This window comes from Canis aureus, chromosome 24 (genome assembly GCF_053574225.1).
Source record: "Canis aureus isolate CA01 chromosome 24, VMU_Caureus_v.1.0, whole genome shotgun sequence".
In the NCBI taxonomy this organism is placed as follows: domain Eukaryota; kingdom Metazoa; phylum Chordata; class Mammalia; order Carnivora; family Canidae; genus Canis; species Canis aureus.
The window spans coordinates 41,723,376-41,749,046 of record NC_135634.1 but is presented as its reverse complement, the minus strand read 5'-3'; the positions used below and the strand labels follow the sequence as shown (position 1 = coordinate 41,749,046).

Below are 25,671 nucleotides of genomic sequence, written 5' to 3'. Positions count from 1 at the left end.
CAGACCACCTAGAAATCTCAGATTAAATATAGTAAATATTCTTTTGAATACAGGGCTGACCTTAACAGTATTAATAAATAATGATGATGAAAATCTCAGAGGCAGAAAAATGAGAGGATATAGAAACAAAAGTACTAGGCTAAAGCTAAATCTGTGCTTGCTCTTGAGGCCTTGCCAGTCTCCCTAACCTACAAGCTCGTTTTCTAAAGGCTAGTGAAAACCAGGAAATAAGACTGGATCCATGAATGGTGAAGACTTAGAAATGGCACCAATCTCCATGCCCTAAAGAATTACATCCTCAGAAAAAGTACAAACTTAGTAAAAAGTTTCACTCATCGTCAAAGGAGTTGATAAGAAAATGTATCTTTGGAGGTTAGGGCTCTAGGTAGAAGGGGGTAAGTCCCCTAAAAATTTATAACCACAGCTTCCCTAATGCATATGTGAGGGTCCAATTTACCACATAGTTGGTCCAGAAAACCCCAAAGCAAGATAAACAAAAAGAAAACCACACCAAGGCACATCATAATCAAATTATTAGAAACCAAAATCAAAGAAGTAATCCTAAAAGCAGCTCAGAGGGAAAAACAACTTACATACAGAGGAACATAAATAAGAACTTCAGGTTTCTCATCAGAAAAAAATGAAAGCTAAAAGACGAGGAATGACCTCTTTCCTGTAGTGAAGGAAAAAAATTGCCAACTTAGTATTCTTCACTTAGCCAAAAAATAAAGGCTACCCATGGATAAGAAGACTCAATATTGTCAAGATGTCAGTTCTTCCTACCTTGATTTATAAATTCAGTGCAATCCCATTTAAAGCCCCAGCTTGTTATTTTGTGGATATCAACAAAATAACCCCAAAGTTTATACAAAGAGACAAAATACCCAGAATAGCCAAGACAATATTAAAGGAGAAGAACAAAGTCAGGATGCCACTACCTGCTTTAAGACTTAGTACAAAGCTACAGTAATCAAGACAGTGTAGCATTGGGGAAAAAATGAACAAATGGATCAGTGGATCAGAACAGAAATCCTAGAAATAGATCTACACAAATATAGTCAACTGATATTTGGCAAAGAATCAAAGGCAATGCAGTGGAAAAATGATAGTCTTTTCAAGAAATAGATGCAGCAACTTGATATTCACATGCCAAAAAAATAATAATCTAGAAACAAAACTTTTCAAAACAACTCAAAATAAATTTTATATCTAAATATAAAATTTAATAAAACTGTAAAACATGACATACAAGAACATTCAGGTGACCATGACTTTTTAGATAGAATGTCAAAGACGTGATTCATGAGAAAAATAATGGACAAACTGGACTTCATTAAAATTAAAAACTGTTGCTCTCTGGAAGACACTTGTCAAGAGGACCAGAAGATAACCTGAAGCCTGGGATAAAATATTCCCAAAGACATATCTGATAAAGGACTGTTATCCAAAATATACAAAGAACTCTTAAAACTCAATAATAAGAAAACAAACAGCCTGATTTTAGAAGTGGGCAAAAGGCTTCAACAGATACCTCATCGAAGAAGATATACAGAAGGCAAATAAGCATGTGAAGAGCTGCTGAATATCATGTTATTAGGAAATTTCAAATTAAAACAATGAAGAAATGCCACTACACACCTATTAGAAAGGCCAAAACCAAAAAATGGGCAACACAAAATGCTGAAGATATGGAACAACAAGAATTCATATTTATTGCTGGTAGAAAAGCAAAGATGGCACAACTGCTTTGAAATATAGTTTGGCATCTTGTTACAAAAATAAAGATACACTTGCCATATGATCCAACCGTCATGCCCCTTGGTGTTTATCAAAATGAGTTGAAAATTTATGTCTACACAAAACACCTGCACACAAGATTTTATAGCACCTTTATTCATAATTCCACAAATATTAAGCATGTGAGTAAACAGAAAACACTTTTTGTACTTTTAAAATTTCCTTAAAAGATAATTATTTAAAACAAAAAAAATGTTTTATGACATACACAAAACTAAAATATATGTTGGTTATGATACAAAGGATGTGAGATAGAAATGGAAGTATACTGTTGTAAAAATCTTCTATTTATTGTAGCTTTGTGTAATGTAATCTGAAGCTTTGTATAATGTATCACTTGGGTGATAAAATGGGTGCAAACGATGAACCCTGGAGTAACTACTAAAAATCTAAAACAAAGAGCTATGCTAAGAAACTAATAGTGGAGATAAAATGGAATGCTAAAAATTGTTCAATTAATCTGGAGAAATGCAGGAAAAGAGGAGAACAGCAACAAAGACCAGATGAGATTCATAGAAAATAATTATTAAGATGATATATTTAAACACAATCCTATTGATAACTGCACTAATTCTTAATGGTCTAAATACTTCAGTTAAAAGACAGAGATTGTCATACTATTAAAGCAAACTCTTACTGTAAAGGATCTATGAGAAATGTGCTTCAAATATAAAGATGTACATAGGTAAAAAGTAAAAGAATGGGAAAAGAAATATCAAAAGAAATATGGAATAGCTATATTAATATCAGACTGAGTAGACTTCTTGAGGACAAGGAATTTTATCAAGGATAAAGAGGGATATTTTATGATAGAGGGCAAGATTTATCAAGAAAACAGTTATTGTAAATATGTAGTCACCTAAATAACAAAAATGCAAACTGTGTGTTTGAAATGAAATCTGCTACAGCTGGAACTGGAAGGTGAAATACACAAATCCACAATCAGAGTTGAAAATTTCATACCCTTTTATCAGTAACTGGTAAAAGAGTAGACAGAAAGTCAGTAAGAACATACAAGACTTGAGCAATCTTCTCAATCAAGTTCACCTGATTAACAGTTATTAAACGCTCCACCAACAGTAGCAGAATATACATTTTTTCAAATATACTTAAAATATTAACCAGGGTAGGCTATGAGGCCATATAATAAGCATTAATAAATTGAAAATAACAACCTAAAATATTATGGAGTATGTTCTCTGATCACAGTGAAATTAAAATCAATAACAAAAAAATCTAGGAAATCTCTCCAAATATTTGGAAATTAAAAACACACTTCTAAATTATTCATCAAAGAATAAATCACAAGGGAAATTAGAATAAACTTTAAAGTGAATGGAAATGAAAACACAATATATCAAAATTTGCAGGAATTACTTTAAAAAAAAAAAAAGAAGAAGAATTTTGTCTAACAACAGTGATCTGAACTTCCACCTTAGGAAACCAAGAAAAGTTGGTCAAATTAAATCCAAGGTAATATAAGGAAGGAAATAAATAATAAAAATAAGAGCAAAGACCAACAATTAACAGAAATAGACAAAAATAGAGAAAATTCAATGAAACCAAAAGGGTTTTTAAAAAGATTGGTGAAAAAGACATGTTTATGCATTTAAAATTAAAATAAAATATTTAAAATGTGTATGTTTAACAAAAATAAATTCAAAATGGATGAAACACCTAAATGTGAGACAGAAACCATCAACATCCTAGAGGGTCTAAGAACACAGGTAGAAATCTCTTTGACCTCAGCAACAGCAACTTCCTACTAGACATGTTTTCAGAGACAAGGGAAACAAAAGCAAAAATGAACTATTGGGACCTCATGAAGATAAAAACTTCTGCACAGCAAAGGAAATAATCAACAAAGCTAAAAGGCAGCCTATAGAATGGGAGAAGATATTTGCAAATGACATATCTGATAAAGTGTTGGTATATGAAATCTACAAAGAACCTATCAAACTCAACACCTCCCCCCCCATAAAAACAAATAATCCAGTTAAGAAATGGGCAGGAGGCAAGAATAGACACTGTTCCAAAGAAGGCACACAGATGGCTAACAGATCCATGAAAAGGTGCTCAACATCACTCATCATCGGGGAAATACAAATAAAATCCATGATGAGATATCACCTCACACCTGTCAGAATGGCTAAAATTAACAACATAAGAAACAACAGGTGAGGATGCAGAGAAGGAGGAACCCTCTCGCACTGTTGATGGGAATGGAAACTGGTGTAGTCACTCTGGAGAATGTATGGAGGTTCTTCAAAACATTACAAATAGAACTACACTATGATCCAGCAATTGCCCCACTAGGTACTTAGCCAAAGGATACACAAATACAGAATCAAAGGGTACATGCAACCCGACATTTATAACAACATTATCAACAATAGCCAAATGGAGAGAGTCAAAATATCCATCAACTGGTGAATGGATAAAGATGTGGTATATATATACATACAATGGAACATTACTCAGCCATAAGAAAGAATGAAATCTTGCCATTTGCAATGACATAAATGGGTATTATGGTAAGTGAAATAAGTTGTCAGAGAAAGACAAATACCATATAGTTTCATTCATAAGTTCAATTTAAGAAACAAAACAGGTGAATATTTGAGAACAGGGTGGGGGAAGGAGAGAGGGAAACAATAGGAGACTCTAAAAACAGAAAACAAATTGTTGATGGAGGGAGGGAAGATGGGAGATGGGCTTACATGGGTGCTCGGGATTAAAGGGGCCACTTGTTGCAATGAGCACTGAGTGTTGTATGTAAGTGATGAATCACTGAATTCTACTCCAGAAACCAATATTGCACTGTATGTTAGCAAACTAAAATTTAAGTTTAAAGAATGTGTATGTGTGTCATTATTTCCCCTTCAATGAACTTCATGTAACTAAACAACTGGATGACCCATTGCGAAGAAGGCTTTTACTGTACTTCTATATTTATTTTTATTATTGCTGTCTACCTATGGCAAATGATTTCCATTTTCCATTTACAGTGATGACTCAAAATTTCTTTTTAAAATAAACATTTAGGTTACCTTAACTGGTTTTTACAATTTTTATTATTGACATATAATACAAGGGGAATGCAGGTGTGGCAAAAATCATGACAGCAGTCTGCTAGTAAATTAAGGTAGGGGAACATTAGGCTAGATGATTTCTGAAGTCCCTGCTAACTCAGAAATTCTACAATTGATTTGATGTCATATCAAAAATGGTCCTCTAAAGCTCTGCATGTGAACTATGAAATCAGAAATGGAAAAAGGCCATCTACATAAATCTGCATAACACATCTGTGCATTATTCATAAATAAATGAGCAAAGCTATACATTTATCTCAAAAGAAAATGAAAACCAGTGTTTTAGATAATCATTACTCATTTTGAGTTCCCAGTTATGTGACACAGAATCTGAGATTTACTGTAAATAGAGCATGAAATTAGATAAAATAAAATATGCTGACAGACTCATTTTTAACCTGAATGTTCTATGTCAATCACTGAGATTTAACTTCTGCTTTAGTGAGAAATATACTGGAATGAATTTTTCTAGGAGTGTAAGGTCCTAATTTAGTAAAAAAATTAGTCCAGGAGATTTCTTCTTCTAAAAACAAATGGTTTTAGAAGCCTCCCTTTTGTGCTCTGAACTTGGCTTATTTATCTCTTTTTTTAGGAGTATGTGTATTGTTTCCAGTTATCTTCAATAAACTTTTCTTTCATTTGAATTTAACTAAATTCATCTAATGTCTTTTTGGTTGCAGCTCATTTTCTCCCTGCTCGACCTGGAAAAATCTCAACATTTTAGAAAGGAAAATCAGGTTACTAAGAACCTTTTCTTCATCAAGCCTTAGTAGCACAGCCTACTAGAAACAGCCACCCCTTAATATTGTACCTATCCAGAATGCTGTGGGAAGGAGTCTTACAGGCAAGGATTCCAAAGCTTTGGTGAAATTTTCTGGGTAACCAGTTCACATATCAAAGGAGATTTGTCATCAAACCCCAAAATTTGTACATTTGAAACTCTACTTTCTGTATTAGAACTCATTTAAAATTTTTTTCAAGGATAACCATTTTTGGAGAAAGGATAATGGTACTAATCCTAAGACTGAAGAGAATTACCTAGACTTTTCTGCAGCCAGTGTACTACTTTGAATGAAGGAGACTGAGTGCCTTGGGTTGCATCCCTGGGAACAGACTTTTAGAGGAAGAGTTTCAGGCAGATAATCTAGTAGGGAGTGCTCTCTAGACATATGTGTGCATACATCTATAAGGAAGTAGGAAAGGCAAGATTGTATGGAGAGAAGGTGCCCCCAAGTTTGTTTGCAACTGAGGCCTCAGCAATCCTACAGGAGCCCCTGAAGAGGGAATGGACTGTCAGGTTTGGTGCCAAGTAAGACAAGAACTGGCCTTTTGTGTCTTTGTCTCAGCTGGTTGTTGGGATGCTCAATGAGAGAGGGTACAACCTGGGCCAGGCTATTCTCTGCCTGCTGGTAATTCCCAGTGTGCACTGGCAGCGGCCAATATTCTCTGCAGTCAGTGTGCAATGGCCAAGAAAAGCATTCTAATATCCACTACATCAGACTATTGCATTTTTCGTTGTCACCCGAGAGATACACTCTTGCTCCTTGCTCACAGTTATTAATGTCCTTTTCTCTTATACTATTAATTTTTGATGACTCTGTCGGTAATATCAGGAGAAAGGCTGTGTGAATATGTTCACATTTCTGTACATTTGGCTTTCTGAACAGAGTATTGGCACCTGGTTCGAAGGATGATTGAATGCTAACCCTAAAGATACTTTTAGAGAGATACAGAGATTTACATTTCTGGAGCTATTTGTTAACAATCCAAGTGAAGTAGAGACCATTCCCTCCCCCCTGCAGAGAGCATTTGGATTTGTTTTAAGTGATTTATCTCTGTCTCTCTTCCTCCCTCCCTCTCTCACTTTCTCTCTCTCTCTCCACCAGCCTGTCTCTCTCCTTTCTCTCTCTCCCTGGTGAAGAAAAGGGCAAATGTGCCAGCAGCAGCTCCTCCTACATGAGCTCTAAGATTCATAACTTTGAGGTTTCCCTTCTATGTTGCAAACCTCACTACATGATTCTCCAGCATTTGTTTTGTTTTTAGATTCCACATAAAAGTAAAATCATATGGTATTTATCTTTCTCTGTTTGACTTATTTCACTTAACGTCATACCCCTCAGTTCCACCCATGTTGTCACAAGTGGCAGGATTGCAGTGTTTTTAATGGCTGAATAATATTCCATTGTATATATTTATTATATATTCTTTATCCACTCATCTGATAGACATTTAGATTGTTTCCATATCTTGGCTATTGTAAATAGTGCTGCAATAAACATAGACACACATATGTCCTTTCAAATTAGTGTGTTCGGTTTTGGGACATAAATTCCTAGAAATGGAATTTCTGGATCATATGATTGAAAGAAGAGAAGTAGCTGGGGTTCAACTATTAGGAGGCCAATACAATATAGTCCAGCCAAACAGTAATGGAGTAATGCCCATGAGTCTCAAAACTTGAGGTCTAAGTCTGGTACCAACTCTTGTTGCAACCTTGGACAAATCATTTAACCTCACTGGGCTCCTGCACCCTAATCTACAGGAAATCTAGGAGGTTCCTTCCAAATCTAAATTTGAGCAATTTAGAAAGACCTAAATTAATATAATTTCATGAGCAGAGAGACAAAAAGGTCAATGGAAATAAAAAGCACAGGAAGAGGATGGGAGGGCAATTAGAATTTAAGATATGTTGATTTCAAAATGTTAATGAGAGAGATTAAATAAATTCAGAAGACCAGCTGAAAAGAGAGCCCCAGAAGCAGGAAGAGGAACCCTGGCTGGAGTTCAGATTTAGAAGCTGTTTTCATAGGCAGGAAAGTAGATGAAATTGTTAGGGACAGACTGGAAAGGAGGGCAGTGAGCCCATCATAGCTGGCGAGGGTGGCACTGAGACAACACAGGGAACCAGACTCTAGGCAAGGCATGACCAGAGAGTCAGAAAGTCCTGGGAGACCAGGGAGCAAAACAAAGGCTGCAAGGAGAAAATCGTGTCAGATCAAGGGTTAAATGCTTTGGAGAGCGACTTGACCTAAAAAACACACTCATCCAGAAAGGCAGTGCTGATATAAATCAGAGGTTTCGAAGGGAGATGTAGTCTAAAAGGGTAGCCACAAATGCAAAATGTGTTCAGAGCCATTTATAGGCAATATGGCTTGGTAAACCTCCAGAACTAGGTGAGTGTTTTTCTTCCAGCATGGTCCACATGCCACTTGCATTAAAATTAACCTGGAGTGGTTGTTTAAAATGCAGGTTTCCTGGTCTCCCTGCAGAACCAATGACTCATAATCTCTGGAGAGGATGCGCTGGGTGTCTTCATTAGAAATGCTACTTCCCCTCCTTTATTCTTATGTATACAGCCCAGGGTGCTTCAACATGTTTTTGAAATGAATGGTGGGAGTCAGTAGAAAGACAAAATGAAGATATGGGGAAACTGATGGATTAGCAATCTTGAAAAGGCAAAAATGGAGTTAGGGCACTAGGAGAAGAGGTAGCCTGAAAGAAAGATGCCACCGGCCTCCAAGGCTATCCTGTTCACTATGGCAAAGACTTAGGTTCAACAGAGCAGCTAACAAGGTCCTCCCTCTCCCCTGCCCCATGAAAAGTTCTGCTTGGGCCTCCACTCTTGGTAATGATATCTTGCCACCTACAGTGACAATCTTGATGCCAGCGATGTACCAGGGGCTGAAGTCTCGGCGGAAGGCAGAGCCCCCGATGAGTTCCCCAACCTTTCCGGCAGCAGTGGGGAGAGCACAGACAGCTGGTCCCAGCTCGCCAATGAGGAGGACAATCCAGATGACACAAGTAGTTTTCTGCAGCTCAGTGAGCGATCCATGAGGTACTTGCTCTTTCCTTGACTTTCCAGGGAAACAGGTCTCAACACAGATTCTAAAAATACTTTCTAAACGGTTCTCTGTACAGGGTCCCTAAGAGAGTAAAAAGAGCCCTCAGCTCCTGCTAGGTTAAGGTGCTTGCCTGTTGTGATTTGTGCCAAGGGGTTTCTTACTATCCAGCTGTGATTTTACTTACCTTGGCCAAGGTTAAGAGTCAGCTGTAGTCCTTTCTCTGTAAGCCCCAGCTAGTGTGTTCGATAACAACTGGGGATTTTTAAAGAGCTGCTGTTACACCTGGTGTGTTTGATACTTTCTCTCTGGTTCATTTGTATTTCAGATGCAACTCAGGCTGGGTTTACATGAGGCAAGTGTTTCCACATTGTGTTGTGTTGTTTGGCCTAATTGTTTCTCCCCTTTCTCTCCCCTGCCCTGTGTATTGTTGTTCTGGGAAAGCAAGAGAGGAATTAATGAAAGATCAGATTTGGAATGACCCAAGCCCAACAAGAGACATAAACTAAACACGACCCCTCTGTGAGGTGGAAATGAAAAGGATCTCCACATCTCTAACCCAAGTCTCATTTGATACTGGGCAAAATCTGTAGACTTTCTAGAAAGGCCAGTGGGAGAATGGGATTCATATGTATCTGGTATAATAGCTCCTTGGCAGCCTTATATCTGGCAGTTCAGTCTGTTTAGACTTAGGAAAATTTCACAGTGTTAAATATTTTGTCTAAAATACCCAAAACTGGTGGGAAATATTACAGTATAGAGATAAAAAGCAAAGAGAATTTAAATCTCTAGACTTAGCAGAAGTTTATAGGGTTAATTGCCTTCAGTGCAATGTTCAAGTCATCAGATCTCAATCAGTGAATACATTCAGTGCCCCACAGGAAACCCAAAGCAGGAATTTGAAATTGAAGGAGTCCAGTTTGTTATTCATAGTACTCCCTAGGGAAGACTGTCCTATTGCACGACACACCAGCAATCACCCTTTGGAAATCTGACTTGGAAGAGATGTCACTGGGAAATAGTGGGAGTATGAGGAAACTCGACGGGTTTGCTGAAATTGGAGGCATTCCATCCTGCAAGTACAGACAGAGCCTAAAAATTGGCTCAAGTCTACTATGTTTCAGCAAATAAATTCAAGCTAGTAACTAGACCATATGTTGATTGTGTAACCTATGAAAGTGATACATCAGCCCTCCTTCTCCATGATACACAAGGTATCAGGTGCCACTTCTCAAAGATTTTATGATGAAGGATCTGATAAAACTTTGGCACCACCAAATTTGTAAATTCTGCAGTCCTACAGGAAAATAATGTGCCAGGTGCATATTCTATGGAATGTCCCTCAGAAAAAAATCCCTTGAATGGCAGAGGGAGAACATGTGTCTACTGGTTTCTGTCAGAAGTCAAGAAGTAGGCAGATGAGCATATTGGTATCTCCACCAGACAGCATTCTCAGCATTCTCTTAGTTGCCATGGGTGGGTATACCAAGGAGTCTCTTGCTGCTGACAGAAACATCCTCACTCTAGTTATAATGAGGAAGACAAAAGTCATGCTGACTGTCACCCACTAAGTATGACACCAGTGCAGAAATTCAAAAACAGTGATGATGATGATGATGATGATGATGATGATTGGCTTGAGCCAAAAATGTCTTTTATTATGTCTTCCTCTAATTTGTCCAGCAATAAATATTAATTTAGGACTCCCCCAACAATATTCTTCTGGGGACCAAAAGAAGGACCTCTTAGAAAGAATGATGGAACATCAGTGTTGGCAGTGTGGCCAGGTGGTGCGACGGGCATTAATATGTAAACTTTTGCTTTGTCAGCAATGGCAACAGTAGTGCCACTAGCAGTCTTGGCACTATGGACCTGGACATTTATCAGGAAAGCATGCCATCTTCTCCCATGATTAAGTAAGTAGCCACTGAGATGCAGTGATTGTGAGACCACTACTCTAATTCCATCTGGCAATCCATTCTGATCATTCAGATTGTGCCCAACCACCGAATCATTGTGTCTATACTGCCGTGGTTCCATGTCACTGGAGCAAGAATGAGGGCTTAGGACAATCCTACCCTACCACCACTGTTTCTGGATTTCAAATCTGCCTTCTGTGATAAAATCATGTCAGAAAAAGTTTATCCAAATAATCAGAAAAGAGAAGCAAAAATCCTTTAAAACCATACCATGCCAAACCCACAAAGATTGTTGTTGAATAGAATAGAATATGAATGGCTTTTCCTTTAGTTGTAGACATTAGTAAATGTGCCTAATACCAAACGGTCCCACAATGTGGATATGTCATTGCCACGCAGTGACTCTGCTTCCCAAAACCTCAGGACCTTCCCAAAGACCAAGGAGAAATAACATTTAGAGGAGCACTACATGTGCAACACAAAATACGGTGCAGAAGAGGAGGGCAACATGAGGTCAGAGCTACATCCATAATTTGTGATTATTCTGGAAGAGTAAATAAACTGAAATCTAGTTTTGGCCATTACGACTCAGCTTACTGTTGGGAGTTTTCTGAAATCTCGAAAGATAAAAATGAAATATAAGACCAATGTTGCTCCCTCATCTCCTTCCTCAGCTAGTCTCTATAGCTAAGTCATTTTTGCTTCACTATGAAATCAGCTATCCTGCCTACAAGAGTATAGCTCAGTGACTGAAGGTTGCCATGCATCCTTGGTTGTCCCATGCTGCCATTAGTCACAAGTAGAGATGAACAGACACACGATCTTGGGTTTGTTTTGTTTTGCATTTTAAAAGTAGAACCAAACTACAAGCAAAAAATTACTTTGGTGTAAATTTATTTTTCTCCTTCAGGAAACATTGGTTTATCTTCCTTTTTCCATCTTTCTCAAGGGTAGAGCCTAGGACCCCACAGATTATATGCATTCTGGGAAAACCAAAATGACCACCACCCATAGCACCGTCCGGCAGCTCCACGATAGCAGAAGCTGCCCCTACCCTGTGTCATCTCACTTATATCACTTGCAGAGACCTAGGGGAGACTCAAGACCCTTGGGAAGCTGGCCATTCTCTGAGAAATCATTTCATATGTGTGGCAGGACAACTACGCTCCCTCTCAACATCAGCAATACAGTGGAATTTATAGCCAGTAAACTTTTGCAGTAACAGAGAATATAAGGAAGAATACTCTATATAAAAATAGGCATTTTTAAGAGCTCCTGTCTAATTTCCAGCCCATATTAAAGTATAGGACAACCTTGGGCTTCCCAAAAAGGCCACCTCCTTTCAGCTGTTGGGACACGTGCTCTCATTTTGGAAGTGTTTACTGAGTCCTGCTGTTGCATCAAGGCTTCTGAACAAGTACTCACTGTATGAAAACACCTCAAACATTGAACATGGCTGTATCTCATAAAATCCTTCAGTTATGTCTCTAGTTCTCTCTTCTTTTTTAAAGATTTCATTTATTTATTCATTCAGGAGAGACACATAGAGGGAGGCAGAGACATAGACGAGGGAGAAGCAGGCTCCTCGCGGGAAGCATGATGCAGGACTTGATCCCAGGACCCCGGGATCATGCCCTGAGCTGAAGGCAGATGCTCAACCCCTGAGCCACTCAGGTGTCCCTCATGTCTCTAGTTCTTCATCACCTCCAGCCTACTCCATCTTCCTGATAGAAAAAGAAAAAATTCTATTTTAACTGAAGTATTTTATTGTAAAATTTAAGTTCTGCCATTCATTGGTTGTTCTGTCCCTTTTTTCAGGTCAAAGAACCACAAACATTAGAAAAATATTTTCCTAGACTAAAAGGCAGCTTTGTTGCTGTCATAGTAGAGGGGGAAAAAAATCATTGTGTTAGGGTGGAAACATATAGTCCTTTAAATGACAAGTCAAATAGAGAAGAAGTATAAGTCCCCAGATCAGATCTAGTTGCCTACACGGTATTTCCCTGATTGTTGAAACCACTGAAGGTTTATGGAAGAAAAGGCGAGGAGAAGAGAAAGATGCATTGCTTAGAATCTCCCACACCAGTTATCCCAACTGAAAAATTTGTAGTTTATCTGGCCTTTTTTAAGGGCCAGAGCTATTTATTGCAGACTCAATAATCCAATGTAATGGGCACATTGGTATTTCCCCAGTGTTAACTTCCCTCTATGAAAACAATAAACCTAGAACAAATTTCAGAAGCTTTTAGATCAATAAGACCCATTGCCTCATCATCCATTTACAACTTATTCTTCTTAAACATTACCAACCATATATTGTTGTTTTCTCCCAAAGTGAATTGGTGGAAGAAAAGGAGATTCTTAAAGGACAGTCAGAAAACGTAGAGGGTAAGTCATGTTCCCGTAAGTTTGACACACAATTTGCCTGTCATCTCCCTGTGGAAAGCGTGGTAAGTTTGGGCTGTGTCTCTGTTCAGAAGGTGCCTCTGGAGCGCCAATGGGAGTAGCCAGCTCCCAGGGGAGCCTGCTGGTGATCAACTTTGACCTGGAGCCAGAATGTCCTGATGCTGAGCTTCGAGCCACTCTGCAGTGGATAGCAGCCTCTGAACTTGGGATCCCCACCATCTACTTTAAGAAATCTCAGGAAAACAGAATCGAAAAGGTACCCCCCGTCCTGTACTTGGATGTGGATGAATTGTTGTGCTTCTTATCACTGCTGGAAACTGGATAAATCCCCAGTCAAGTCATTTAAATTTGAACCCTTTGTTCTTTTCACCTTAAAATTGTGACTAGATTTTTGAAACCTTCCACCCACATATATATATTCATGATAACTGTTTCTTTGGCCTCAGTTTTCTCAGCTAGAGAAAGTGAAGTGAAGAGATGGGAACTTTTTCAGAGTCTAGTGTTTTGTTTGTTTCTGTTATGGTGTTTCTTTGCTCTGGAACAATTTCCTCATAACACCCATTTAAATAAAAAGAAACTAAATATACAAGAAACTAAAGTGAGGCCATACTTCTGTTGAAAACACACTGTGGCATGGTGTCAACGAGAGGCATGTGTCTATTGAACAGGTTGGCGTTGGACAGACTTCCTTGTCATCACTCTCCACCTACTAGAAATATAAAGTCGGAGAATAGAGCCTTTGCCAACATCTAAATTAATAGCAACTATCACTCTAACTCCCTAGCTCTAAAGCTGCCCACTAACTGTTGTAGAATCTCAATTAAGATTAAAGCACAAATCCATCTGCCAATGTCTTCAAGCTCAATTTCCCATAATTTAAAAGTATGCTCCTTCTGAAAATGTTCAAGTTAATAATAGTGCTATAATATGAGTTTCCTATTGCTGTGTAACCAACTACCACAAATTTACTAGGTTAAAACAATACCACCTAACTCTGTTGCCAGAAGTTGGGTGAACTCTACTTTGCTCTCTGCTTAGGGACTTGTCAGGCAGAAATCAAGATAGCAGCCTGGCTGGGCACTCATCAGAGACTGGGTTGGGGTGAGGAGGAAACAGTCTTCCAAATTTATTCAGGTTGTTGTCCTAATTCCGTCTGTTGTGGTTGTAGGACTGATGCCCCATTTCTTTGCTGTTCCACTTCTAGAAACTTCCAGTATTCCTTGTCACACGGACCCCTTCATGTTCTCATGCAATCAATCTCTCTTATTTCTTCTTGACACCAACCAGAGAAAACTCTGTTTTTAAAAGGTTTATGCAATTAGATCAGTTTTACCAGGTAGTCTCCATTCTGACTAATTCAGTATTAACTAAGAATCCCTTTTGCCATGTATAGTAACATAGTAGAGGCATAATTTTCTCATCCTATTCATGGTACTGAAGATCAGGACGGAAATCATGGAAACTGTTTTAGGATCCTGCCTATCACTGCCACAGTGCATTTTTTAATGTCTTATTATCACAAAGTACATCCCCATATGCATTACACTTGTTTCTCAGCAACCCTATGAGAAGAGCCAATGGCTGTTATTATCCCTTTTTAATGAGCAAGTCAGGACTCAGAATGGCCCTTGAGTGAGTCCCCAGTTAGTGACGGCTGAGCCGTCCTGGAAACTTCTCAGTAGTGTCTCTCTCGGGTTAAATTGCCTTGAAATTATGATCTGGATTTTTTTTTAAATATGTACTTGCATTTTAATTCTCATTGTCAAAATCTAGCAGCCTGAAAGATCCTTTGCCATCTTGCCCATGCACATGGTAATTAGAACAGCTTCCCCATTTCTGTGTCACCAGCCAATGGCATTAGCTCCTGGAAAAAACTGAGAAGGAGACCTAATTGATACTGCCTTCTCTCACATCAGCCTCTCTCTCCAACAGGCAATTTATATTTCTCTTCATGTCTAGTATTTCCTACCATTCCATGGCATCTGAATCTAGATACTATCCTGTACTGTCATACCTTTGTTGGCAAGGTAATGAGTGGTTCACTATTTGATAAATTCTCCTTCCACCTTACCACCCAGGCTGTCTAGTGCAAAAAGTGGAGTGAAAGAGCACTCCACATTGGGTCCCTCCTTCTTCCATACACAATCCTAAAGACTCCCTGCCATGGGGAGGAGAACAAGAACATTCTCAGGCAAAGTGCATCCTCAGATTCATGGAAAAGTGAAGGGCAGGCTGGTTTCCAACTTTATCTCCAGAACATTACTTGGTGCATTTTTGGATGGTCTCTTAATGAAGTAGATTTTTATAAAATCCACCATTTTGAAGAAACAGCATAGTACTCTATGAGAATATATGTCTCATAAGTCCTCATTATGTGAAAGGACAAAGAGTGTGTCACTAACCTGATTATTAACTTGATTAGGTAAATCAGGCCCTGACTTGATGTTTATTAATCCTACCTAATTTTCAGTTCTTGGAGGGGATGACTATCTTTACTTACAGCTAGCTGTTTTTTTCTGAGAAAATAAACGCTCCACTAATGTTATCAAGAAAAACATGAAGTAGTGTTTTACTCATTCAATTTAGCATCAGGTCAAGGAGTTTATTTCTAAGTAATGTAACTTTAGGGACAAAACATCCTAATTTTTTTTTTTCAGTCAATGAAGGTTCTCTGCACAGAGTGGCTTGTTCACAAATGGGCAGTATTTATTGTCTCAAAGAGAACTGGTCAGAAAAAGCAAACCCATATGCAAAATTTTGACATCCTTTCTTTTATCAATACTGCATTTGGAAGCCTCATTCTGGTTGTCTTTAGTAATTGGTTAGTTTTTTTCAAGTAGTGTGGAAGAGAGATTGTGGTCTTCCATAAGGCTTTGTCACACAAGGGCAGCAGAGTCTCTCATGCTCCTCCTCAGTGTGGAGAGGACTAAAAGAAACATCTCTGTTAAGTTCAGAAATCCCATTTCTCACCATCACTTAGAGTATTAAACATTACTCACAGATCTATGTGCTGAGTCTCCATTTGTGTGCATTCAGAATTTTTTCAATAAATTCATGTAGTTAACAATTTTCCAACAAGGGTGTTCCCCAGTCATCGACCCCCCTGCCTTATGACAGTACAGGCATGAGCTAAAGAGGAGAAGGTATCATGAGTAAATACTGAAGCAGCTCATCTTTCCCACCATCGACCTTGGAGTTGAAGGGCACTTAATTAATAATAATTAATTATTATAATTATAATAATAATTATACCTTATAATGCATTTCAGCCCCATTTCAACTCCAAAGGCAAATTCCAGATATTTGGGGGGCCCAGGGTAGTGTCACTTTTTTCTGGTAAACTGACACTTTCATTTTTAAGCTTTTTCCTTCATGGCATTTTTTTTGAAAGTCATACACTCAGAATATTCATCAAATATTTATTGAGCATGAACAACGCATCAGGCACTGTTCTAGGCTCTGGGAATATAGGGAACAAAAGAGACAAAATTTCCGACCCACGGGATGTTCCATCTAGTCAAGAGAGACCCAGAGTAAGGTGAATGTAAATCAGGAGAGGCTCAGATTGTAAAGCAAAATCTTGAAATATGATGGAAATTTATTTTAGAAACGGGAGATGACAAACACATTGGAAATAGGATTTCCCACACCTCAACTATAAGCCAAATGCACAGAATTACCTGGGACAGTTATTTACAATTCATATGTCTACGCACTTCCTTAGCCCCATCACATTCACTGCTGCCCAGAAATATACATTTTTTAGCAACTTCCCTCAAGCGAAGTCATGTTGATGAGTACTAAAGTTTGAGGCTCTCTCCTATAAGAAATACCCTGAAGGAGTGTCTGAACTTGAGGTGGACTTTAAGTATCCTAAATTCCAGGGCAAAGATTGCTAAGAGTCTTAATGCCTGATGTTCTAAAACAGTTTGTAAACATCATTCACAATGTCTGACACTCTGTGCAACTGATGAATCGCTAAATTCGACTCCTGAAACTAATAATGCAATATATGTTAACTAAATTGAATTTAAATAAGAATTTTTTAAAATTTTAATTTAATTCAAGGCGAAAAAAATCATGAAGGTAATTGGTTTTTAAAAAATGACATAAATCAGCCAATTATTCTGCCTTTTGGATACAAAGTATCATTACCCTCTAGCTCTTTTTCTAAATATAACGAGCTTCTGTGAGCCAGAATGGCCTGATGACTAGCTTCACCGTATATCAGTGCCTTTCTCATCTTTATGCATGTGAGAATTAGTCCTTTTTCTTGGAGGCAATGCAAAGAATGCAAAGAAGGAAAAGAGAAAACAGGTGTACAGATACCTTCCCAGGAAAGTGAGAGTCAGAAGAGACATGACCTCACCTTTAATTTCTCTTTCCATTCTACATGCAAAGTGGTGGAAAGACAATAAGAGAAGGAAAGGAAGGAAAAATAAGGAAGAATTCTATACTGCCTTAACTCAGACTCCCTTAACAAAATACCATAGAGTGGCTTATTCAAGACATTTATTGCTTACAGTTCTGGAGGCTGTGAAGTTCAGGATCGAGGTGCCAGCAGATTCCATTCCTGGTGAGGGCCCTCTCCCTCCCTCTGTCCTCCTATGGTAGAAAGAGAGAGCTCTGGTGTTTCTTTTTTTTTTTTTTTTTTTTTTTTTTAATAAGGGCATAAATCTTACCACGGGAGCCCCATCCACATGACCTCAAGTAAACCTAATTATCACCCAAAGGCCTCACCTCCCAGTACCATCACATTGGGGTTTAGGGTTTCAATATCTGAATTTGGTGGAGAACACCAACATTAAGTGCAAAACAGATACTAACGTGTCCGTTTATAAACATAAGAAATTGTCTTGAATCAAACCCTTTAGTCAAGGTTCTCAAACTCAGTGTGTGCTAGAATCACCTGGGGAGATTTATAGACCCAGATGCTCTGGCCAATTAAATCAGAATCTCCTCTTGGTATGAAGTTCAGGCATTGGAGTTTTCTAAAGGTCTCTGGTGGTTCCAGGGTACAGGCAATGCTGATAATCACGGCTCTACAGGCTAGAATTGCAGGGACAATGTAAAAACCAACTCACTTGTGCTTAGTAAAATGGAATGTCGCCTTGGAGCAAAAGAAGGTAGTTACTTTCAGAAATCCAAATTGAGTGTTTTTTTAAAAAAATATCACAGCTTGCAACAACTCCCAGAGATCCTACCATTGGATTTTGTGAACAACTGATCTAATTTAGTAAATGTGCCTGAGAATATAAAAGTCCTCTACCAGGTAACATTCTTCTTCAAATGAGTCTGTCAATGATATACCATCACAGCATGTAAATCCTTCTAGTTGCCTAAGACAAAATATTTGCTCAAGGAAATGCCAACTGTGATCTATAGGAAGGGAGCTTAATTGTTATTGATTGTGAAAAGGCAGGAAGTGAAAATATTTGGGTTTTGTTTTTCAGTGCATTGGAATGAAAAACTCAGGTCCCTGCCATACTAAAGCTGATTATAAAATTACGAGAGCAAAAACATGGACAGACACAATGAAAGATCTAAGGCCAGCTGCTAAATTGAATGTGGTTTTCAAGGCTATAAAGCAACAAGCTGGGAATGTCCTTTCCTGGCTTCTTCACAATCTTAGCTGCATTTTTATTTAGAAATTTCTTTCAGTCAAGGAAGAAAAGAAAGTGTAAGACCTTCTTGCTCATCAGACCTACAGATGTTTCAAGGTCTTCATGTCTGAGATTAAGTCATCACAGCCACAGAATAGGCTATATTTAGTGGGGCCAGATCATTTTTAAAAGCTGCTTTATTGGGATATCAGACTGGATTTAGAAATCATGAGACAGATTCCAGCCTGTGACTATTCCACAAACTACTGGCAGAGTGGCTAGCTACTGGTGACCCACGTTGGGTCAGTCAACATCATCCTGTGGTTGTCAACACAGTGGGAGACCCACCTTCAGCAAGTCTTAAATAGTTGGAAAGAAGCTTTGTAATTGAGCTTCCAAAAAGGTCTGAGGCTGAGAGCCTTCTAGGAAGGGCTTAGCAAATATTGACATCTGGCCCAGAGCTTTGATGGTCAATTAGAAAAATGACTCAGGGATAAAAGTTGAGAACAAAATGGTAGCCCAGTGAGCCAGACTTTATAGAAAGAAAAAAAGGATCTGAGGGTAATTTTATATTTCTGTGTATTTTATGGTGATCTTTATATATGATCAGTATTTTACTGCATCTTTATAAGACATGTTGAGGGAGAAGAGACACCCTTAAGGTGTCTGGCTGAAAGCCATTGGTGACACTTGAGGGAAATCTTGAAGAGAAGTCACCAACCTATGAGCCTCTCACAATGAGACCTCAGAAACTTGAAGTTCAAGCTTTCTTCCCTAGTAACACCTACTTTCTAGACTTCCAGTAAGAGCTGGAAAAGTCTGATTTGTCAAATCATGCAAAGACACCCTAGCCTTTCTCTCTTTTTCTCTGATGCTTCATGTTTTTACTGTTCATCCAACAGAAAGTACACCTTGGATTCATTCATACACACCAAGATATAAGTGACAGCTCACAAAGTTATTTTTATGCATCTCCATTCATTACTAATAGCTGCTAGGAATGTTCCCCTATCTGAGGGTATTTGCATTTTAAGCAGTCTTAACCTAAAAGATTAAGCTCTAAAATTTCAGGAATCTGACAGACAGGAAAATAGACAGAAGTTGCAAGGAGTCCCAAATGGCAAGTAGTGTCTGAAATGTTATCACGGAGACCAAGGGAACTGAATGAAGCTAACCTTCCACTGCTGCTCTAGTGAACAGTAAATAGAGGTCCTGGCTATCCTATCCCGCAACACACATGCCATTGTCAGTCACAGGGCAATGAGACAGATGGCCCACAATGAGCTTTTACTCTGCTTCTGGCACACTCCCATTGCCCCAATCTAGGCTCTTTTCAGCCTTTGCCTAGAGCCACAGCCTGTAGCCATTTTGGTGGAGCATCCTCTCAACGGAAAAGTATTGATTAAACAACCTCAAGATATGCATGTTTATTTTAAAATTATATATGTGTAAATACATTACATATAACTTTAAAATGAATACTTAGATGAGGCCCCCCCCCCACTAATGATTCTGGATGCCATTCCATATTTCAGCTCACCTTCTTGGTCATTTTGAATGTATTTGACTCCCATTTGGTCATTTGTTCTTCTTTCACTCAGCAAACATTTATTGGACACCTATCAAGTACAGGAAAAGGTAGTAAGATACGACTTAGATGTTGTCCTTCCCTGGGGGATTATGGTCTTAGTTGCCATTGGCCTCCTATCTGTCTCTCTCTTTTTTTTTTTTTTACATCATCCTAAATATCATGATCATGTGTTCATCTCTCGAGACCTCAGTTTTCATCTGTAAATGCCTGCTTCACTGAGTTGTTGACAGAATTGGATGAGATTACCTGCGCAAGTGTATTTCCTACAGGTTTTGGCTCTTAATAATTGTCCATTTTTTAAAAGAAGTATCTTCCTGAGGATGTTGAGAGGCCTTCACCCTGGGCTTCATCCCACAGTGGCATGAAGGGAATGATCTACAATGATTTCCCACCTTCCAACACTTCAGGTCACAATTCACCTGACGCCAAAAATATTGTCTCTAAGTTGTGGCCAATTGAAGCTTCTACCAATAATGGGGTGACAAATCTAGGGTGTTTCTTCAATCTTTCCTTTTCCTTTTGCAATGGAAAGCCAATGTCTCTTGAGATGTGATGGGGGGAGGGGATTTTTCAAGATGGAGTGAGGAGCTAGTAAGTGACCATACCCAAAAGTTTAGCACTGGATTTATTTAGCATAAATGTATACATCCAATGAGAGACTATTTGGAGACAGGTAGAAGGTTCTAGGAGCTATGCTGTACAGTCCTGTCAGAGAGAGTCCAATCCAGAGAAGATATCTAAGGAAACTCTTGAAATATCTAAAAGACAGACTCTTGAAAGAAGAATTCCATCTAGTCTCCAGCAATCAATGGATGACAACTGCTCTGAAGAAGAAAATTCTAGTTCATTGAAAGAACTCTCTAATGAACTTGTCTAAAAGAAAAATAGACTGTTGCGGAAAATAGTCCCCTCTCACTAGAGATTAAAAATATAGCCTAGAGAGCTGTTGGCTTTGGAAGAATGATTGAATGAGATGACTTGAAGGCTCATCTGTGATGTGTGAGTCCTAACTCTGTGCTTTATTTTAGTTTCTAGATGTTGTGCGACTGGTTCAGCAGAAGTCCTGGAAAGTGGGAGATATCTTCCATGCGGTTGTTCAGTACTGCAAAATGCATGAGGAGCAGAAGGAGGGGACCCCAAGTCTCTTTGACTGGCTCTTGGAACTGGGATAAGGCAGCTATGTCCTTAAAGTATTCCTTTCCTTTATTCCAGCTTAGATTACAGTGGTTTGCTCTAAATACTCTCAACTTTCTCAAACATCCCATCACATTAGCAGAGCTATAAAAAATCTGCCGTTTCAAGTCTACTGCACATGGAAAAAATCTGAGGAAAAGCAAAAATAGGTCTGTACAAATCCATACAACCTATGAGTGAGTTCAAAAGAGCTTGTATTAGAATGGCTGGAAAAAGAGAAATTTTAATGGGCCCTAAACTAAAAGCTTACAACTAGGCCCAAAATTCAGGAAAGCTGCTCTTAAATATTTTTAATAATACAAAATGTTATGTAATGTCTCCAATTATGTGCAACTAGAAGCAAAGTCACTAGTCAAAATAATTTTGTAAACTATGACGTAACCATTATTTTACTCTTTTGAGCTGATGAAGGGGCTGTCAGCCCAGGTCAATACTTAAGATATGGACGAGAAGTTTCCAGAATTTTGATACAAAGGATTTTCACTATCAGACCAATATCAGTGGATATTAACAGAAGTACAAGAGTATTATTGTTGTTCTCTACTGAGGTGATTTCATTTATTCACTGTAACTCACTGATAAATACTCCGCAGCTCCCCAACAGTATCTTTGTTCCCAGCCAGCAAGAAAACTGTTGTTTTTCAGTTGATAGTGTAAAAGACTGAAGATTGTCTTGTTTCCATCTCTGTATTACTTGGGTAACATGCTCACAGACTTCTGACCATGAGAAAAAACTTTCTTACAAAAAAAAAAAGTCTTTTGAGATAAAATCTGCTTGTGTATTAAATTATATAAAATATAAACTTTCATTTTATTTTTATTGTAAATTATGAAAAGATTATTATCTTAAATAATATATTGAGTTATCTTAGAGGTTCATAACACATGAGGGGATTGTTGTCTTAAGTTATACCTTGACACTTGAGCTCAGTGCTTTTATTATAAATGGGTTGGCACTGCGATGACAAACCTGCTCCCTGGGTGACATTTATAATGATGGATGCAGGATTTGACATAACCCACTAGGATCATCCACTCTTCCTGATTCAAAGATACTGGCATTTAATTTGGGAAGAATAAAACCTTATTACATTAAGTATTTTAATAACAGAGATTTACTCTTCTGAAAAAAAATAAAAGTATCTAACTGCTCTCCCTTTAACTAAGTGAGGTGCGCTGGCTTTTATTTTCTTGACCAAAGAAGGAGTTTATTTAAGATTTCCTGAAATACCCTGCTTTTACTCTATTTTTAAAAATTGCAAAGTAATATTAAATGTGAACAAGGCCCCATGCCATCAATGTTGGCCTTATGTGTCATCCACATCTTGAAATGTCAAGGAAGCTTCTTTGTAAGCCATACCTCCCTCTTCACCACACACCAAGGAATCCTTCCCAGTACTCATTAGACATTTCTTATATTAATAGTCCAAATTTAGGATCTATGTTTAATTTGTCACATTAACAAAATGTCAAATTTTGAAATGTATCCATTATCTCAAACTGAAAGTTCTTTGTGCTACTAAATGGAAAAGGATATATTTATTTTTTAAACAATCCCAGAATATTGTGTGTAGACTCTTGTTGTGCTCTATTGAATGTTTACCTATCCTACAAAGCACAAATACTGAATTGTAACCCTGTGATAAAGTTATACGTGTTGTACCTACTGTTGCAAACTAATCAATAAATTTTTGTTGCCGAATTGTTGATCCTTTTTTTCTCCAAAAGTTGTAAGTGCCTCATAGAAAACAAGAGCCACTGTGATTGGATGAAGGTAGATTATCCTTTGGACAAGTTTTACTGTGACACTTTTGACTTTCAAATAAGCTGATATTCTTTGACTAGTTAGCATCAGTGATATTCATGTAAATTAGCATTTCTCAACCTTGGCACTATTGACATTTGGGGTAAATAATTCTTTGTTGTAAGAGGTTGCGCTATGCCTTCATGGGTTCAGCAGCACCCGTGGCTCTTATCCACTAGATGACAGTAACCACTTCCTCCTGTTATGACAATCAAAAATGTCTCCCAACCTATTGCCAAACATCCCCTGGGTGAGACATCAGTTAGGGGCTGCTGGCATAAATAATGCACTGAAGGGGCAGAGGCAGAGGCTCGACCAGGTGTTCTGGTTAAGGAAGAGGAGCCTGCAGACTCTATTCTAGGGAATCCCAGTAGGAATCTGGGATTCCCGTCCCACTTTCCAAGGCCCATGGGCTGTGGCCTCTACAGCACGTCTGGGGGATGGGAGAAAGAAGCATGAGGAAAACAAGGCTTGGGGATAAACTGACCTAGACTCGAGTAAACTAGACGTAAAGTTATCAGGCTTAGAGGTAAATGGATCAGTGCTCTTTGAATTCAGGAAATAAATTATTAGAATTTGTGTAAATAAGGCACTGAGACTTCTGAGCACTTTATATGATAATAAAAGAGCCTTCTAATAAGAAGGCATAAATATGCTTATGCAAAGGATCGTCCAGTCAGCCAGAGGGTAATATCAAATAAAAATAAACTCTGGACATTGGCAAGGAGAGACTTTATTTGAAAGGCTTATAATAACAAGGAGAAAGGGGCTGTTGCAATGGGTCACAGGGGTCATGGTAACAGTGAGAGTGCTCCCAGTGGGAGACCTGTCAGCATCTCAGGGCAAAGGGAAAAGGGGTTTTCTTTTACAGTGAGAGTAAACATGAAAGAGCCAGGTGTGGGTGGACCAGTGGGATGGACCAGCCACGTTGGTGAAGGTGGCGTGGTGGGAAAGCCCCTTGTATCCTGAGCTCAACCTGTTCTCAGGAGGGGCTTCTTTTTTTCTTTTAAGATCTATTTATTTTAGAGAGAGAGAGAAAGAGAGAGATTGAGAGGGAGGGAGGGAGGGACAGAAGGAGTCCTTTTTTAAAAATAATAAATTTATTTTTTATTGGTGTTCAATTTGCCAACATACATAACACCCAGTGCTCATCCCGTCAAGTGCCCCCCTCAGTGCCCATCACCCAGTCACCCCCACCCCCCACCCTCCTCCCCTTCCACCACCCCTAGTTCATTTCCCAGACTTAGGAGTCTTTATGTTCTGTCTCCCTTTCTGATATTTCCCACACATTTCTTCTCCCTTCCCTTCTATTCCCTTTCACTATTTATATTCCCCAAATGAATGAGACCATATAATGTCTGTCCTTCTCCGATTGACTTACTTCACTCAGCATAATACCCTCCAGTTCCATCCATGTTGAAGCAAATGGTGGGTATTTGTCTTTTCTAATGGCTGAGGAATATTCCATTGTATACATAGACCACATCTTCTTTGTCCATTCATCTTTCGATGGACACCGAGGCTCCTTCCACAGTTTGGCTATCGTGGCCATTGCTGCTAGAAACATCGGGGCGCGGGTGTCCCGGCGTTTCATTGCATCTGTATCTTTGGGGTAAATCCCCAACAGTGCAATTGCTGGGTCGTAGGGCAGTTCTATTTTTAACTCTTTGAGGAGCCTCCCCACAGTTTTCCAGAGTGGCTGCATCAGTTCACATTCCCACCAACAGTGTAAGAGGGTTCCCCTTTCTCCACATCCTCTCCAACATTTGTGGTTTCCTGCCTTGTTAATTTTCCCCATTCTCACTGGTGTGAGGTGGTATCTCATTGTGGTTTTGATTTGTATTTCCCTGATGGCAAGTGATGCAGAGCATTTTCTCATGTGCATGTTGGCCATGTCTATGTCTTCCTCTGTGAGATTTCTGTTCATGTCTTTTGCCCATTTCATGATTAGCCTCAGCCAATCAGACAACAGAAAGACATAAAAGGCATTCAAATTGGCAAAGAAGAAATCAAACTCTCCCTCTTTGCCAATGACATGATACTCTACATAGAAAACCCAAAAGCCTCCACCCCAAGATTGCTAGAACTCCTACAGCAATTTGGTAGCATGGCAGGATACAAAATCAATGCCCAGAAGTCAGTGGCATTTCTATACACTAACAATGAGACTGAAGAAAGAGAAATTAAGGAGTCAATCCCATTTACAATTGCACCCAAAAGCATAAGATACCTAGGAATAAACCTAACCAAAGTGGTAAAGGATCTATACCCTAAAAATTATAGAACACTTCTGAAAGAAATTGAGGAAGACACAAAGAGATGGAAAAATATTCCATGCTCAAGGATTGGCAGAATTAATATTGTGAAAATATCAATGTTACCCAGGGCAATATACACGTTTAATGCAATCCCTATCAAAATACCAT

The 25,671-nt window shown here is 38.6% G+C and overlaps 1 protein-coding gene across 3 annotated transcripts in view; it reads left to right on the top strand.

The window, feature by feature from the left end:
• The window catches only part of SPHKAP (SPHK1 interactor, AKAP domain containing), a 168,611-nt gene extending 145,468 nt beyond the window's left edge, over positions 1-23,143 (top strand). Inside the window, exons 6-11 of one of the 3 annotated variants that reach the window (XM_077869100.1) lie at positions 8,539-8,724; positions 9,057-9,083; positions 10,558-10,644; positions 12,983-13,035; positions 13,125-13,309; positions 21,276-23,143. In XM_077869100.1, coding sequence (XP_077725226.1) covers positions 8,539-8,724; positions 9,057-9,083; positions 10,558-10,644; positions 12,983-13,035; positions 13,125-13,309; positions 21,276-21,419 — 682 coding nt within the window. In that variant the 3' untranslated portion in view covers positions 21,420-23,143. The remainder of the gene's footprint in view (positions 1-8,538; positions 8,725-9,056; positions 9,084-10,557; positions 10,645-12,982; positions 13,036-13,124; positions 13,310-21,275) is intronic. The other 2 variants (XM_077869098.1, XM_077869099.1) reach the window with 2 other exon arrangements.
• The last annotated feature ends 2,528 nt before the right edge of the window (positions 23,144-25,671 follow it).